General features: G+C 35.5%; 3 protein-coding genes across 3 annotated transcripts; 2 read left to right on the top strand and 1 right to left on the bottom strand.

The window, feature by feature from the left end:
- The first annotated feature begins 2,427 nt into the window (after positions 1-2,427).
- On the top strand, positions 2,428-6,640 carry LOC132032014 (pentatricopeptide repeat-containing protein At2g20710, mitochondrial-like). The gene is made up of 2 exons (XM_059421843.1): positions 2,428-2,557; positions 5,164-6,640. Exons 1-2 carry the CDS (start codon positions 2,428-2,430, stop codon positions 5,700-5,702), a joined length of 669 nt encoding a protein of 222 aa, XP_059277826.1. The 3' UTR covers positions 5,703-6,640.
- On the top strand, positions 5,733-6,431 carry LOC132032013 (pentatricopeptide repeat-containing protein At2g20710, mitochondrial-like). The gene has a single exon (XM_059421842.1). It carries the CDS (start codon positions 5,733-5,735, stop codon positions 6,429-6,431), a length of 699 nt encoding a protein of 232 aa, XP_059277825.1.
- A 5,558-nt stretch (positions 6,641-12,198) lies between the features above and the next one.
- On the bottom strand, positions 12,199-13,439 carry LOC132031160 (E3 ubiquitin-protein ligase RMA1H1-like). Its single transcript, XM_059421025.1, has one exon. The coding sequence runs from the start codon at positions 13,254-13,256 to the stop codon at positions 12,543-12,545; it is 714 nt and encodes a 237-aa protein (XP_059277008.1). The 5' UTR covers positions 13,257-13,439; the 3' UTR covers positions 12,199-12,542.
- Positions 13,440-15,503: the final 2,064 nt, after the last annotated feature.

The raw sequence follows: 15,503 nt of genomic DNA, 5'->3' as shown, positions 1-15,503 counted from the left end.
ATAGCATTTGTATTTGTGATAAATGATGGAAAGCCAACACTAAAAGTAGAACATTACTTTGAGTGGCGTAAATTATGCCATTTGGAAGGGAAAAATGGAAGATTTGCTCTATGTCAAGAATTTTCATGAACCTATCTTTGCAAATAAAAAAGCCCGATAATAAATCGAGATGAAGAGTGAAATTTGTTGCATCGAAGCAGTTTGCGGCTTTATTAGACATGTTATTTGACGATAACGTGTGTCAAACCATATTTCGGGGGAGACACGTACTCGGACCCTATTAAGCATCTTGAAAGTTTGTATGCTCGGAAAAGTTTGGTAACAACAAGATGTTTTTGATAAAGCAAATCTCCGTTTAAAATACCACGATGGTTCCGCAACGTGGGTTCATCCGAATATTTTTCGAGGATCATGAACCGCATTATCCATGGGCATTAACTTTGATGAAGAAATTCAAGGCTTGTTTCTACTTGGTTCCCTACCATTCTTGGGAAATTATTAGAACTTCATTATCAAATTCCACAAAGCTCCGGATGGTGTGATCTCTATGGATCTTGCCAAGATAATATTTTTAAATGAAGAGATTTTAATTAAAATCTCAAGGTTCCTCCTCATCGGATGTCAACATACACTGGGGGGAGAGGCAAGAATCGTGGTTCTCAAATAGAGAACATCATAAGCAAATCCACCTTATGTACTAAAGATATTGAGTGCTATCATTGCGGGAAAAAAGGGCACACAAGAAGTTCAACGGGATTTTGAAAAGAGAATAGAGATAAGGAGGAAACGAAAGAAGATGGCAATCGTGTTGCAACGCTCGTCATACATACAGATCTTGTTACTATCCTTGATGCGGATCTAAAAATATAACTTGTGATGAAGAAAGAGAAGAACAAGGAAAGGCGCGCATCTCATGTGACATCACGGAAGGAATTTTTCTCATCCTATACTCCGGTGACTTTGGAACTTCCTGAGTATGGGTAATGAGACCGTATCTAGGGTGTCGGTGTTGGAACGATTTGTTTGAAAACTAGTATTGGAACTAAACTATTTAAACAATGTAAAGCATGCACCCGATGTTCGTCCGCACTTGATCTCTCGTTGGTGTTTTGGATGATGAGGATATGTCGCATCATCAATGGCGCCGGAAAGTGGAAGCTTACTAAAGGTTCCATGATTGTGGCTCGTGGCGAAAAACGTCGTGGTCTATACCGGACTACGGCCTCTACCGTGTTGATATGGTGAATGCATATCAGAGCAATAGACCACACAACGTTATGGCATAAGAGGCTTAGCCACATTAGCGAGAAAGGACTAAATGTTCTCGCCCCAAAAGAAATTATCTAACAAATTTCGAAAGTGCTAAATTAGAAAAGTGCGAGCAACGCTCTTATCGGAAAACAAAATAGAGTTTCTTTCAAGTCTCATCCTCCTTCAAGAAAGACAGAGTTGCCTCATCAATCTCCCCGTGCATTCGTATTTACGTGGTCCAAGAAGACAAGGACTTTGGGTGGTGCACTTTACTTCGCTACCTTTATTGATGATTGCTCGGAAACTTTGGGTCTACGTCTTAAAGACTAAAGACCAACCCGGGTGTCTTTAAGCTAAAGTCGCTCCAAACTTGAAAGAGAAACAAAGAAGGCTCAAGTGTATTCGTAATCAATAATGATATGGTGAATATTGTGGACCGTTTGACGAATACCGCAAGCAACGGGTATCGTACACCAAGACTCCTCCTAAGACTCCTCACCTTAATGGTTTAGTGAAGGATGAACTAAAACCTTGATGGAAAGAGTTAGATGTTTGCTTTCGAAGCAAAGTTGCCGAATTCCTTTTTTTCGAGGCATTGTTGACCGCCGCACATGTTATTAATCTATCCCTTGCGGTTGCTTTTTTAAAAAGTGATGTTCCAAACGAGTTTTTTGTATGGCAAGGATGTTTCCTATGACCACTTAAAGTGTTTGGTTGCAAAGCTTTTGTACAAAGTGCCTAAAGATGAGAGGTCAAAATTAATCGCCAAGACAAGGCAAAGGTATCTTCATCGGTTATGGCCTTGATGAGTTTGGTTACGGTATGATCCAATTGATAATAAGCTCATAAGAAGTCGTGATGTTATCTTCTACGGAGGATCAAACCATTGAAGATATTTACAAAGCGGAGAAGATAAAATCTTCAAGTTCCTCGAAGGTTTAGTTAATCTTGATCAAGTCCCTCATACAAATGTTGATGACGTTGGTGGGCTCGACGACGATGGTGATGCCCGCAAGAAAATGTCTCGATCAGCATGTTGATGATGATAATGATCTTGCTATCGATGAGGTAGATCCTGCTCTCGAAGTCGTGGATGACTCATATATTCCACTTGGATTCTACTAGACAAGATGTTCCTTCTTCCCGTTATTCACCCAACGAGATGTATTACTCATGATGGGGAGAACCCCGAATGTTATGAGGAGGCCATGGAAGATGAGCACAAGGATCAATGGATCGAAGCCGCAAGATGAGATGAAATCTGCGTACGAGAACCATACTTATGAGTTGGTGAAATTGCCCTATGGTAAGAGCTTTGAAGAACAAGTGAGTGTTCAAAGCAAAAAGAACACGCTTGAAGCCGTGATACAAAGCTAGATTGGTTGTTAAGGGATTTGGTCAAAGGAAAGGTATTGACTTTACGAAATATTTTCTCCCAAGTGAAAATGTCCTCCATTCGGACAGTTCTTGGTTTGATCGCTAGTCTTGATTTGGAGATCGATAAAGTTGTGTGAAGACTGCTTTTCTTCATGGTGATTTAGAAGAAGGAGATTTATATGGAACAACCCGAGGGCTTCAAGAAAAAGGTAAAGAAAATTTTGTATGCAATATATATATATATATATATATATGGATTGAAGCAAGCTCCCCCTAACACTTGTACAAGAAGTTTGAGTTCATATGGGAGAGCAAGGCTACAAGAAGACTTCTTCGCATCCCGTGTGTTTGTACAAAGATTTTCTCATGATGACTTTATCATCCTTACGCTATACGTGGATGATATGTTAATTGTAGGCAAGAATGCTTTTTGCTGATCGACGAGTCAAGAACCTTGAGTAAGTCTTTTGTAATGAAAGACTTGGGGTCATGCTAAGCAGATTTTGTATGAGAATTACTCGTTCAAGAGATGAAAGAAAACTTTATTTGTCACAAGAAAGGTACATAGAACGTGTACTAGAGCGCTTCAATACGAAGAATGCTAAGTGGTTAGCACACCTCTCCCCGGTCATCCGAACCGAGCAAAGAGATGTCCTACAACAACGGAGGAAAAGAGAGAATGGCCAAGATTCCTTATTCCTCTACCGTCGAGAAGTTTGATGTATGCAATGGTACGCACTCGACCGTATATTGCTCACGCAATTTGTTGTTACTTTTCTCGAAAATCCGGGAAAATCATCTTTATGGATACTCGTATTAAAAATCTCGTATGAATTTGTGTTTTGGAGGATCAAATCCAATTTTGAAGGGCTATTTTCAATACTATTAGATATGCTATATTGGGAGTACAATAAAATCCACTACCGGATATTTGTTTACTTTTTCGCAGGAGCTATATCACTGGCGATTATAGTTGCGTTTCAAATGTGTCGCATTACACTAATGGTAATTATAATTATTACAATTGTTGTTTAAAGAAATGATATGGCTCAAGAGATTCCTTCAAGAATATTTTGCTTTAAAGAATGGAGTATATTGTCTATTTATTTTAGTGCATATAGATTGATCAAGAACTCGATGTACCATGCGAGAACAAACACAATGTCGGATGTCACCGGATTCGTGATGCCACGGAGACAAAAAGATTCCCAATTAAGAAAATCCAGCCCATTTTTCGAAATAGGCCCATTTTTGACAAAGGCGGTACATCAGGCAAAAGCTTGAAGTTTGTTCCAAGCTAGTCATATGAGCTCTCGGGATTCACAAGAACATTTTTCCCCCCATGTCTCGGGAGGGGGAATTAATCTGTCAGTGAGGTCCCTCGGATCATGTGGGGCCCCATTTTAGTTGAATAGTAAATACGCGTGGTCTTCATCTCATATAAAACGATTTGGTCATTGCAAGAAGCAAAGAACTTTTCACGCGATTTCGATTTTTGTTCACGTGGTGTACTTTTCACGCGTTTTCAGAAGCTTATAAATCAAGTTCTAAGCTTCATTTGGAAAATACACAAAATCTCAAAAAACATCTAAGTGAGCAAAGTGATATACCATAGACTTCTCTAAAATGCTCCAGAAGAAAAATAGAGTGTGAGTGATATTGTAGTAAGGTGGGAAAAATCAAAAGAGTGTTTTTCTTTTGTGGGTGTAGTGGTCTTAGGAGTATTTATACTTTTTTACTACTCTCAAAGTAAAATTCCTTACTATAGTGATATCAGCTGCTCCTCTTGGCCGTGGTTTTTTCCCTTATTCAGAAGGGTTTCCACGTAAAACCTTGGTGTCATTATTGCTGCATTTTATTCTTGCTAATTTAATCATAAATTAGTGTTCCGCGTTTATCACTAATACAGTAAATATTATTTTTGCGGGGCTATTTTATTCCCAACAGTATACTCTATCAGAAAACCTAGGATAATATTTAATAAGCTGGCTTAGTTTTAATACTATTGCCCAGTTTACTCTTGATAGGCATAAATTCATCCCGCAGTCAGCTGAAGAGAAGAAAAGATCCCAAAGTTCTAGATCTGCTGTTTTGTACTTCTAGTGAAGTGAACTAAAATTAGTCCAATAACATTGAATGTTTACTTCATGATCATTGAGTCATTAGATATAATATATAAACTGAAATTACTCTTTTAACGAGCTAAAAAGATACTGTTTAACCCCAAAGAAACTACTTTACTGGTGGAGCTACGTTTTGGAAAGAATATATGAAAGAAAGAACTGTTGATAAAAGCAACGAACTGCATGTAGTTACATGGTAATAGCAATGGTGCCTTGGAAATGAAAGATTTGAGGTTTGAAATTTGTTCTATGACACTAATGCAAGGGATCCTTAATAATCTGAATCAAATGATATCAGTAACATAAAACAATTGGTTAAAAGGAAAACTTAATTCAAGGTGCAATGCAGGAGTGAACGACTGGAGTTGACTCAACCATGGCTGCACATAACATTAAGTGCCAATTGGTCTAGTTTCCAGCAATTTTTTTCTCGTTGTCCTCTTTGTTTTTGTATTGTGTCCAGATTCAGTTTCCTGCTTCTTATTTTTGTTTCAGATTTATGAATGGATTAACGACTCCGAACGTCTTTATCTATCACCTGGAGGTGTTTCAGTCCGACTGGATCTGATATCAAAGGCCCACGGTCTGGAAGCAGCAGAGAAGTATTTCACTAGCATTCCAGATAAGCTGAGAGCTTCTTGTGTATATGGCGCTCTTTTGAACTGCTATGCTGATGCAAAATCATTGAGAAAAGCAGAAGGGACAATGCAAAAGATGAAGAATCTGGGGGATGCTAATGTACTGAAATACAATATTATGATGAACCTTTATGTTCAAATGGGAGACCTTGAGAAACTGCACTCGTTAGTGCAAGAGATGGAAGATAAGAGAATTTCTGGAAATGCATTCACCTATGCTATCCGGTTAAATGCCTATGCATCTGTTCCCATTATTAAGGAGATGGAGAAGCTTTTGATGAAGGTGGAAGAAGATCCCCTGCTGATTGAATAGAATAGTTATGTAATCGCTGTCAAGGGCTACATGAAAGCTGGTGATGTAGAAAAAGCTTCAGAGGTATTGAAGAAATGCGAGCACCTAAGTAAGGGGAAAAATGCAAGGCTTGCTAATGAATTCATGCTTTCCCTCTATGCTAGTATGGGAAAGAAAAATGATGTGTTTCGTATATGGAGTAAAATAAAGAATAATGGCAAGGTCTACAGTTCAAGTTATCATTCCATGATAAGTGGACTGGAAAAGTTAGATGATATTGATAGTGTAGAGAAGATATTTGCGGAGTGGGAAGAAAATCATGTATATTTTGACATCAGAGTTCCGAATTTTCTCATAGCAATTTACTGCAGAAAGAGTCATTTGGATAAGGCTGAATCCATTATAGAAAGACTCTATCAGAGTGGTAAGAGGCCAAACTATAGGACATGGGATCATCTGGCACTAGGATATTGTTCAAACGATCAGATGGAGAAGGCAGTTGAAACATTGAAGAAAGCAATCTTGGCAAGTGTGCCACAGTGGAAGCCACTCATTCGCAGTTGGGCTTCCTGTGTTAATTACTTGCAGTCGAATGGAGAGGCTAAAAGAGAAAAAGAGATTAAAAGATTGCTCGAGGAGCGAGGCATCTTTGCAAAAGGGTATGAAAAGTTGGAAAACTACATTAGAAATGGAAAATATGGGTCCGAAGAATTCAATGAAACGGAAGAACAACTTGAAGAGACTGGATGATTGTTGTGGGAACATTTCTAGATACTGGATGAAGATTTTTTGTGTTAGAAGTGTTGATGTTAGAATGTTAGATTGGAATAGTAGAACTATTACGTTCTTAAAGATGATATTGTTCATATTGGACAAATACCTTATGTATATTGGTTGACACCTATAAATAGGCGCGTCTTGTATTTATCAAATTATCAATTAATCAGTATGCTGTACTATAAGTTCTCTCTTTGATTGTTCTAAATTAAGATTCCCTGGGAAATATTGCTTTCTTTAGATGGTTAAGTTTATGAGGTGGAAAACATTTTTAGTTAATTGGTTTTTTATTTGTTCTTGCATTTTTTCTAATAGTTTTGTGTTCTCCAACACAGGTTGAGCAAAGGGATCATACAAGAACTGGGAAAATACAAATCTGATGGTTTTGGTAGCAATCCAAGGGGGTTTACTTTTGGACTTGTTATGTTTTTTTTTTTTTTGTTCTTTCTTCATCCTAGTAAGGTCATTTCAATATTATTTTCTTCCTACTTCAATCAATAGCAGCTCCTGTTTTTTGCTAACAGGACAGCAAAATGCAATATATCTGCCTCACTTCTTGGTCCCTCTACTTAGCAGTTTAGGACTACACATTGATAAGCTTAAGTAAGGTTTCTGATCAAGGACACCTGAAGCAGCTCCATTGGCCCATACATGAAACCTTGAGCTACCACTTTAGCTATTCAGGCCCAGACCTTTACCAGGTAAAACCTCAGCTTAGCAACATGGAAGCCCTGTTTCTTAAAAGGAAATGTAGAATTGCTTCTCTTTTCATTTGCATTTAATTTGAATTCTGAATTTAAAATGTTTGACAGTTGAAGTGAAGGCTGGACATGGCTTGTTTATACTTCAGTTAGTATAAACTTTTTCACTTAAAACCATTTTCCCTGTTCTAATCCCTGCATTTTCCAACTCTAAATTAGAAGCGTTACAATCTTTCTTCTCTTCTTTGAATAAATAACTGCTTGAGACATGATGTAGCTAGGTGGAATTTTCTTGGTATCTATATAATTATATAAAGCATAGATCCGCTTAAGTGCATATCTTCTATTTATCTAATTTTCAAAATTTTTGCATTAGTCCCCTAAATTTCCAATTTTTACAAATCTAAAGTGACTATTCGGCTTCACTGATGTGACTGTTGGTTGTCCTAATAAAGTGACTTTTCGGTTGTCTAGCCACCTTTTCAAACCACATTAATTATTATGGTAATTTATTATTCTCTTAACTCTTAAATCGTTATACCCCTCACTAAAAAAACTTTCGAACGCCAAAAAAGTTTGGCTTTTCACTTTCTCCATTCTTAGACGTGCAAAGGGTATCACATTTATGGGGAATTACCGAATGTCTACAAGCCAATCTTCGGAAACATCATTGATTATACACCAGTGTTATTAAAACGTGCAAATTGTGATCGAATGAACAATTCAACAAGATATCAGTAAGAACTCATTCGTTTCCTGCTTATTATGACTATATTTTAATGGTGACTTACGATTAGTTTCAACATATTCTTCATTCGCATAATAATGTGGCATAGTTCTTTGACCAAGGTTTCTTCTCTTCTGACCTTTTCTCCTCATTTTTAGGAGGATTCAGGATTTAAATTTTACAGGGTTTAATCTTAAGATTTTTAGTATTGAACCCATATTTTTAAAGTTATGGGTTCATAACTACTATTTAATAAAATTTAATAATTGTTCATAACTAGTATTTAATAAAATTTAATAATTATTTACAGCGAGGGCATTTATCTTAGAAGGGATTTAATTGAACTCTAGTTACCATGCTAGATACGCCGGGCTTTCTTCTTTTCTCTCAATTCACTCCAATTTTCTCCTTTTTTGGGCCTTTTTCTATTTTCTCCTCATTTATTTGCCATGTTAAAATGCTGAACAAATATTTCTTTAAATGACACTAAAGTGTAGTGAAACCATATACTCCTATATAAGTGTTTCTTGGGATCCGTCTGACCACATTTTCTTTCCCCATCTGCCTCTAAATTTTCTTTATCTTCTCTTTGAGTTTTTGGAGGTAATGTTTTTCTTAAGGAATAATATGATGGAGGTAATATTTGTTGGCTGAATTTTGTTTGGCTGGAATCTGCATTGCTTAAAATTTTACTAAGGAAAAGAGTTACACACTCCCAAATACAATTCCTTTTGAGAGACTAAATTTAGCAAAGTGTACAAAATGGTACTGGAATAGTATTTGCAGAAAGAAACATATTTTGAATTTCAGATCAAATTAGAAGCAAAAAGAACAAGAGATTTACTTTATGATTCGAGAGGAGACCGGTTTGAAAGCACGATTTAACTACAAGGGCAAAAAAAGAAAAATTGGTGCCATCATTGTTTCATTCTGCTTTCTTTTTTAATTATTTGTTCTTCTTCTGGTTTCGTTTTTTTAATTATAAAAATAGGAGAAACTATGGGAAAAGAAAATTTTAACTATCTTTTTTTTTGCTTTTATCTCTCATTTTGTCTAAATATCCAGCAATTTCGATTTTCCCCTCTTCTCTTATTAAAAGCATTAACATAGTAATAACCGGCAAATTAAATTAAATCAAAACAAGCTTATACCGTCACTGACAAATTATATAATTAGTTAACTAAAAGAGGTATAATAATGTGAGCTCTGACATTGTTTTAATAGTTATCACCTTATTTCTTTTCTCACATTCTTAATTAGCTCTTAGTTTATGCACAATGATATTTGTTGAATTCATTGTTTTCGCGAAATTGACTATATGAAGAGGTCGAAGTTAATCTCAAAAATTGCTTATTCTTGTGATTTAGTCAATTTTATTAATAATTTTAGTGTCTATATAGTAGATGAAAATGTTATTTCTATATTGACTAAATTTATAAAAAGACCAATTGAATATTTGACTAAATTTTTTACTTACCGCGTGAAGCACGGTTAATATCACTAGTTATTCAAATAAGTCTGCCTTTAATATCACTAGTTATTCAAATAAGTCTGCCTTTCGAATCGTAGGCTTATCTTGTCTTTCTGCCAAACTTTCATTATGAATTATTATGTGGGAGAAGATTCTTTGGCACCCGCATGAAATGATAGGAAAACATTACAATATCTTTATGACTGGGGAAAGATGTATATGCCACTATGTGACAATTATCAAGGGAACAAGAAGTCTTTTTATTTTCAAGAAAAAGAAAGTTGCACAATAATTGGGATACCTTTAATGTGTCTGGTTCAAATGATACGTAACAAGGCATGTTGATGCATTAAATAATCATATAAAAGAAAGTTCTATGTAATTTATTGAGGGATAAAATACGGTCTACAACTTGTACAAGAGATGCGACTCGGCATTTTCTACATGAATCCGATTCCTCATAACATAGTTTGTAAATACTACATGTGTCTTGAATTTAGACCCCTTTGTCACCTTGTTTCTTTGTTTATTGGGAGCAAGAAAATCCTATCCTATCCAACTATCAATTAGTGGTGACCATTACGCAATTAGAATTCCTAAAATGTCTATCCTCTTTCCAGTAAAGGGGTAGCTTGACGCACTATTACTATGCGCAAAGTCTGAAAGAGGGTCATACTATTTTAGAACTTTACCGTTGTGCCAAAGTTCTCCTTTCAATCATCTCTTTCTAGTCAATGCTACATGTATGCAAGTTCCCTATGCTTTGATGTCAACAACTTTAAGAACTTCAACTCCTTTGTGATTATGTCAAGCTCGCAATGGTAGTTTAACTTTATCTAAATAGTTTTTCCTTTTCTTTTTTCAAATAAAAAACTTCCATATATGATGCTTGTGCCAAGTTGACACTAATTTGGCCATGCAAAAAGTAATGGTAGTACAGAATGCTAGATCAAACCTATATAGGATGTCGAAGTGCTAACAATTCATTTGTATAGTGTTAAGTGATGCTGGATTAGGTAGATATCAATTTATCAAATTAGATGACAAAAGTAAGATGCTTTCCTTAGTGGTTGACTAACTTTATGAAGTGGAAATTGTTAAAGATCTACCATGCATGTTTGACAAAAAACTGTTATCAACCACAGAACCAGATACCTTCAAAGCCTATAAGGGATAGATATAATTATGAGTTTGAAGAAACCGCGAGCTTGCTTGTGTCAACCAACACTTGGATATTGTTATCAACTTTTATACTACTATAATGGAAGAATATCAACACAGCACTATACTAATGCAAATCCTGTACCTTAAACAATTATCATAGGTGACATGCTTTTAGACTAAAACCAAATAATTGAGACAAAATTCAACAGATGATTTATTAAAATAGTACATTTCCCACCATAATTTTTTTTTTTTTAATTCTTTCACATCAAACAAAACCCATATTTGGAATGTTCTGCACCATCACTCTTTACAGACGGCAGCCATCATGTCATCATCATCCACCAACACTTGCTGGTGTTAACCTAACCAAAAAGGGCCAAATGCATGCCATTTTTTCCAACCCTCATGCTTATATATGTTTGAAAATTCATTACCTTCTCCAGATGTTAAAGCTACTCCTCCGTCTCAATTTATGTGAAGGTGTTTGGTTGTGCACGAAGCTTAAGAATGAAAGGAAAACTTTTGAAGTTTATGATCTAAAATAATCCATAAATATCTGTGCAGTTATAAATCATTTCAATAAGGGTAAAATCGAAAGTTTAAAATTAAATTCCCTACAAGAAAATACAGAAATGGCAATAGCTTTTCTGGCAACAAAAATAATATAGTTGTCAAAATTCAATATTTGGCATAACTTAGTTTTGTTGTTGGCATATATGATGAATCTTTTAAAAATGAACTTTTTTTGTTGCCATGGTATTGACAATTGTTGCAAAAAGTACTTTTGGCAACAACAAAAAAGTTATTGCACGTCGTTGCAATAATAGCCGTTGGGAAAAGTTTATGCAACAACAAAAAAAATATTATTGCCAAAAGTACTTTTTGCAACAATAGTCTATCTACGGCAACAAAAAAATTTTTTGTTGGCAAATGTCTTCTTTCTTGTAGTGATTGTTACTAAATATAGAGATATGCCATTTTTTCTTGAACTGACAAAAAAGAAAAGAGTATCACATAAAATGGGATGAAGGAAGTATTAACTTTGTGGTTTTTATTGTACACCTGATCCGGAATACCCTGATCTTTTTTTTTTCCCTCTAGACAAGCCCATACTGTTTAGGTGGCTGAGAATAAGAAGGGGCCACACCATGGTGGCTGTAAATGAAAATGATGACTCTATTGGTCTCTTTATTAGGTTTTTGCTATTTTGCTAATAGAACGTTCTATTTTATTTTTTTATATATATAGGAAATTTTAATTGCTTCTGTCCAGTTAATTCTGAACAATTAAGCATCTTCCATTTGCATTTGACGGTGGTAGTCAGAATGATAAGACATCATAAGACCTTACATGATCAATAAAATGGTTACATCTTGGAGTTCCTTCCACATTTGGATTTGCACAAGGTTATTGGGATGGCTGTTGAATTCTTAACTTTAAAATTGGGTCTTAACATGACTACGACTAGTGGATATGGGTAGAAGACGAAAAGCGCTTACCCAGACACTAGGAGAGTAGAACGAGGTGAAGTTAAATATCTCTAATCAAGATCTTGGTCAAGTACTGTCAAAGATCACCCTGCAATAAATTGCTCGGGCTTTCAGTATTGGGTGCGCGGAAAGAAAAAAAACTCCACTAAATTAAAGAAAGACAATAGGATTAACAAGGATAAAGTGACAGCACGTAAAAGATTTATTCATCATCATTAACATCTATTCATCCCGCAATTCAAGTCAAGTGTACATTCTCAGCTTCCTTCATCACATGAATGAGACCTAACTTATCATAAGATTAGTAAACTAGAATCATATTTTGTTTTCACAAGTTACATTGAAGAGTACAGGTACTAGGAGTTCTCTTTCATGGATGACAGGAATCCCAGGAGCTTGTCTAGTTTTTGACTGTATTAGTGCAAAAAACCAGGTGATCGTATGTTAAGTTGATAAAAGCTGTATATTCATCATCTATTGCAGTACTAAATACTTTTAAAATCTATGAGCAAGCAGAGAAGGTGGTCATCAGAACAAGATAAGACATGTCACTAAACAACAGCACAAGAAAAAACAGATTCTACTAAGTGATCTATCAGCCTGTGACAGTTGCCTTCGTAACCTTGGACTTCTAGTCCCTGCTAGATTATATGAACTTGGATATGTATGCAAAGTAGCCGATGAATTTCCAAACATCCGTGCATAAACAATTTCCCCTGTTGACGTGCCACCGGGGCTTAGCATAGGTTCAGTCATATAAGTTTGATGTGTTGGAGACTGCTGTGGATAATGAAGTTGCTGCGATGGATATGAATGATTAGCTGCCACCAGTGTGTGGCCCTCACATCTCGGACTAGGAGGCCTTTGTGGAATGACTATACCAAGATTCGGGGCCTTGCCTTCAGATCGTTTTGTAGCTTGGCCGCGACCATATAGTGGAATCAACGTTTTCTTTGAGACTTCAGCCTTGCAAACAGGACATTGTGGCTGTTGGTTATCGGTATTTTCAGAAGAAATGCTCTGGAAATGTATCCATTTGTAGATGCAAGGCCAACAATAGAGGTGACCGCATAACGTAACAACAGGATCCTGTACAAGATCCAGGCAAATGTTACACTCAAAACCTCGAGACAGATTGTCTTCTTGCTTATCATCAACTATCTTCCACTTCTCCAAGGAAATATCGCGTTCATCAAAGGTAGTTTCTGCTATTTGCTCTTGAAAAAGCTGTTGTAAGGCCATATTGCTTCTTGGGATATTCTCTCTCTCTTTTTTTTTCTCTCTAATGCCTGTGGAAATACCAAGATGAAGAATGGTTAGATTCCAGGTTCTTAATGCAGCGGGAAGTGGCTATTTATAAAGACAAGAACAAGAATGGAACTTTGCAAACAAGAAACTGGACAATGACTATTAAGGTTGGTGGAAATCAAATTATTAAAGGGGCAAAGGCCAAAAAGAAAAGGCCCTACACAATATTAAACAAGTGCTAGTAAATATATATACTCACCCACACCAGGTGTGAATGCAAAATTACATCACATTTAGTGTAGTTAGGTGTTTTAATAAAAATTAAGATATTTATTTATCGGAAAAGGTTCAAATATGCCATCGAATTATCGGAAATGACTCAGTTATGCCACTCGTCAATAGTTTGACTCATTTATGTCATCGTTGTTACCAAAATGGCTCATCTATGTCATTTTTCATTAATGTCTGTTTTACAATATCAGATATGACATGTGGCCTCCAATTAGAGATCCACGTCATTTAATTAAATCAACACAAATTAAATCCTAAATTAAATTAAAACCTGACCCATACACCCGACCCACCCAAATTCTCCAAATCTCAATAACCTTCGCCCCCAAATTCCTAAGTCTCAACACATAGCTTTGGTAATCTGCTTTTGTAATTTTTGGAAATCTGCTTTTGTAATTTGTTGGTTAGATTGCTTAACTCCCCCTATTCAAAAAAAATTGTCTTTTTCCTTTTTTAGTGTTTGTTTTTAAAAAGATTGTCACTTTTCTATTTTTAGAAATAATTTAACTTTATGAGATGATTTACAGCCATATAAGTATCTAAGGCTTGTTTTGGACCATACATTTCAAAAGTTTTCTTTATTTCTTAAATTTTATGTCAAATTAAAAGAGAACAATCTTTTTGAAATGGAGGGAGCAATAATTATATCACATTTTCAAATAAGTTGATCTCTGGCTATATTGCTTCGGGGTTAAGTAGAAAGAAAATAATCAGGAAGATAAAATCAAAGAAAAGTTGGTCTTCCGGTACTATTTCTAGTTTTAGTTTCTGGGTAACTTTTTTGTTTTGTTTTAAAATACAAAGGACCCATGTGATTGTCGACTTGGGTTCTTGAAGTTAGTGCCATTAACGATGTTTGCTTACATACAACTTTTATTACTATACAAGTCACAAGTCAATCTCCTTTCTCGAATTTGTATTTCGAAAATCGAAAGAGACAATGGCAGACACAGTTGCTGCTCTGAGGTCTTTAATGGGTTATTTTAATCGGTGGATCGAGTGTATGGATTGGGTATTGGTTAAATTTAGGATTTAATTTGTGTTGATTTAATTAAATGTCGTGAACTTGTAATTAGAGGTCACATGTCATATCTGGTATTGTAAAACCGGCGTTAATAAAAATGACATGGATGAGCCATTGGTAATGGCGATGACATAAATGAGCGAAACTATTGACGAGTGACATAAATGAGTCATTTTCGATAATTCGATGGTATATTTGAGCTTTTTCCGTTTATTAATTGACCATGATTGAGCGAGAGAAGTCTTTATGCAAACACATATCATACATTTATTAATTTATTGTCAACACATGATACTGTTGAGTTCTTACAGTATTAAACATATGATCGTTTTTTACAATATTAAACATACGATCGTTTTTTATTACCCAATATGATCGTGACCTTACTAATTTTTAAAAACTAAGCCCCATGATAAGAATCTAAATCTAGAAAAAAACTTTTAGTCAATAAAATGTGGCACAAGTTGCGTACAAGGAACTACAACTTGATGGCCTTCCAGACAGCCACATCCCATTATGTAAAAGGGAATTTTACACAATGACGATTTAAATGATTAATAGACATACTGGGGTATGGAGGAAAATATATGGACGGTGTGGCCAAAATATAAAAGAAATATATTGCAAAGTGATTTACAAAAATGACTTTGGAGGTAGCTGGTTTTAAATTTTTGACCTGTCTATCCTATGAGCAAAGTATCAAATTTGACTTTTGACCTTGAAAATTTTTCTATGGGACAAGTGAAAATCAAAAGTCAAGATCACCAATTCTCAAAATCATTAAATGTAATTTCCTAAACACGATCGCCGGCCGGTGTGCAGTGAGAAGAGATCATGACAATAATTTTATTAAATTTAATGGTAAAAGAACATATAACACTAGCTAGATAAGAGGAATATGATACAGTATTACACGTTATCAAGGG

Source organism: Lycium ferocissimum, chromosome 9, assembly GCF_029784015.1.
Source record: "Lycium ferocissimum isolate CSIRO_LF1 chromosome 9, AGI_CSIRO_Lferr_CH_V1, whole genome shotgun sequence".
Lineage (NCBI taxonomy): Eukaryota > Viridiplantae > Streptophyta > Magnoliopsida > Solanales > Solanaceae > Lycium > Lycium ferocissimum.
Note: the sequence above shows the minus strand (reverse complement) of the source record. Positions and strands in the feature narration are given on the sequence as shown.